General features: G+C 48.1%; 1 protein-coding gene across 1 annotated transcript in view; it reads left to right on the forward strand.

The window, feature by feature from the left end:
- Positions 1-2,500, forward strand: part of grid2ipb (glutamate receptor, ionotropic, delta 2 (Grid2) interacting protein, b) — a 32,459-nt gene that overhangs the window by 9,688 nt on the left and 20,271 nt on the right. The window contains 2 exon segments of the mRNA XM_084039547.1: positions 824-1,102; positions 2,497-2,500. The exon segment at positions 2,497-2,500 is cut by the window's right edge and continues 82 nt beyond it. Of these exon segments, the coding sequence (XP_083895673.1) occupies positions 824-1,102; positions 2,497-2,500 (283 nt within the window).

The raw sequence follows: 2,500 nt of genomic DNA on the forward strand, positions 1-2,500 counted from the left end.
TTGATGATGATGGTGATGATGATGATGATGATGGTGATGATGATGATGGTGATGATGATGATGATGATGGTGATGATGATGATGGTGATGATGGTGTTGATGATGATGATGATGACAGCTACCTGCTGTGCACTCACACTGACAGACTGACACAGAGGTGAAGTGTGGATGGAAGTGTAGGAGAGAGAGAGAGAGGGTAGAGATCCTAAGCTCGCTCACTCCCACACTGTTCCTGGTTGGTGAAGCTGCACGCTGCAGCAGTGAGACTCTGCAGGCAGCGAGTCACGCCGACATCTCCTGGTCTCCTGAGAGGAGGATCCTTCTCTCCAGTGCATCGTTCTCTACGTTCTCTTCTTCTCTCCGTTCTCTTCTTCTCTCTGTTCTCTTCTTCTCTCTGTTCTCTTCTTCTCTCCGTTCTCTCTGTTCTCTTCTTCTCTCCGTTCTCTCCGTTCTCTTCTCTCCGTTCTCTTCTTCTCTCTGTTCTCTCCGTTCTCTGGGGAAGTAGGGAAGGATCCCTCACCTGTCCATCACAAGCCTGGAGGAGGGAGCCTGTTGATTTGAATTAGTGTGGACTTGGATTGTGAAGATCATTTCAGCAACAGTCGAGTTTACGATCACTTTTGAATCTCTGCTGGATGTGTGACTTGCTGCTGTTATTCCACTGGAAGGTTTCTGGGTCTGGACTCTATGTTGTCTAGATGGAGGTGGATCTGTGATGTGGATCCATCTGCTTTCCTATTCTTTCCTGTTTCTTTCTGAGGCAACTCTCGTGGACAGATTCTAACATCGCCCCCTTTCCCTCCCATGCCGCCATGTTCGCCAGAATCTTCATCCCCAAGAAGCACCGGCAGCGCTTCGACGAGGCCGTGAACCAGAATGTCATCAACCGGCTCTGCCGGAGCAAGAGCATCAGCGAGCCGCAGGGCCGGATCCGCCGCAGTCGGAGTGAGGACCACTCGGACCGACACCGGGGGTCCAAGCGGGCCAGCTCAGTGCCCAGAGATGGAGAACCAGGAGGGAGGGGGGAGACGGAGAGAGAGCGGGGCGTAAGGAAGTCGGTCTCCGGGGTCCCAGCACACCCCCCCATCGGACCCAACCAGAGGTGAGCCCGCATGGACCAGATGTTGTTGTTTGTATTTACGTTGGGAGCAGAAACCAACAGGTTCATCAGCATTATGAATCATTTACAGGCGAGAAGAACACATACAGCCTCCGCTCCGTCGCTAGGTGACAGATCAGTTATTTTGGTCTCAGTTGCCTGAGATTTCTTTGGTCTATTGATTTTTGTTATGCTTTTTTCCAAGTAATTGATTAGTCGACAAGATGGTATGAGCGTTGAATTTGGTGGAGGACAGCCCTGAATGTGAGACAGGACAGTGTGTTCCAGAGTCTTCCATCCGAGTTTGTATGTCCTCATCTATATATCACCCGACCTTTAACCTCCACCCACCATGCTGATTACACAGCCACCACAGTGGACTGAGTGCAGGATTACAGGGGTGGCAGTGAACTCCCACACAAACTCACTCCCCTGCATGATGGGAATCCGTCCACATGGGAGTGAAACTATAGATACAGCTGAATATGTCCTAATCATGTCGCTAGGAGATGGGAATGATCCCACACAGTCTCACACTGGCTGGATGGTCCTTTACTAAAGATCCTTCACAAGATGGCCCATCGATACTCCAAATCACACACACACACACACACACACACACACACACACACACACACACACACACACACACACACACACACACACACACACACACACGATGCACCCATCTGCATTCAGCTCATCTTATATAACAGCCAGTATCCACAGCTCTCCAAGAACAGATCTATCTGTTTTCTCCTCCCCCTTCCTCTTTTTTCGTCTTCCCCGTTTACATATCACAACAGCGTTGCCTCGATTTGTTTCCATGGCAACGCACTGTGGATAGACACCACGAGTGTCTCATCTTTGATGTTATGAGAGGTTCCACCGTGTACCCCTCCACTTGGCCGAATGAGAGCAAAGCACCACCATCAGGCAAAAAGCTGTGTTTCCTTTCTGGAGAATGTCCTGATTATTTGAGTTCAGCCAGAAGAGAATCAAACACAGGAGATGGTTATGGTTAGGTTCTTTTATTGTCCCCAAGGGGATCATTATTTACACACAAGTCAATCTCAGAGGCAGCATACACTCACATAACACAAACTCTTCCCACATACAAGATAGTGATGTAGAGGCCACACTGGTTGGGATTGGGATGTATATATGTATGTTTATATAGAGAGCCTCCCTTCACATTCACAGGTTGTTGAACCAATGTGTAAATGTGAGACTTTCTTTTCTGAGTTCTGGGCTCTCGTTGGTTTTTCACCTTTTTCTGACATTTTACTGACCAAATTATTTTAAATATGCGTTTAATGAACAAAATGACGTCTTGGTATTGTGTGTACATAGTGTATGATGTCATCGATCTAATAAGTCCATGTGTAAATCCCCAGGATC

Source organism: Eutrigla gurnardus (assembly GCF_963514095.1).
Source record: "Eutrigla gurnardus genome assembly, chromosome: 22".
Taxonomy (NCBI): Eukaryota; Metazoa; Chordata; class Actinopteri; order Perciformes; family Triglidae; genus Eutrigla; species Eutrigla gurnardus.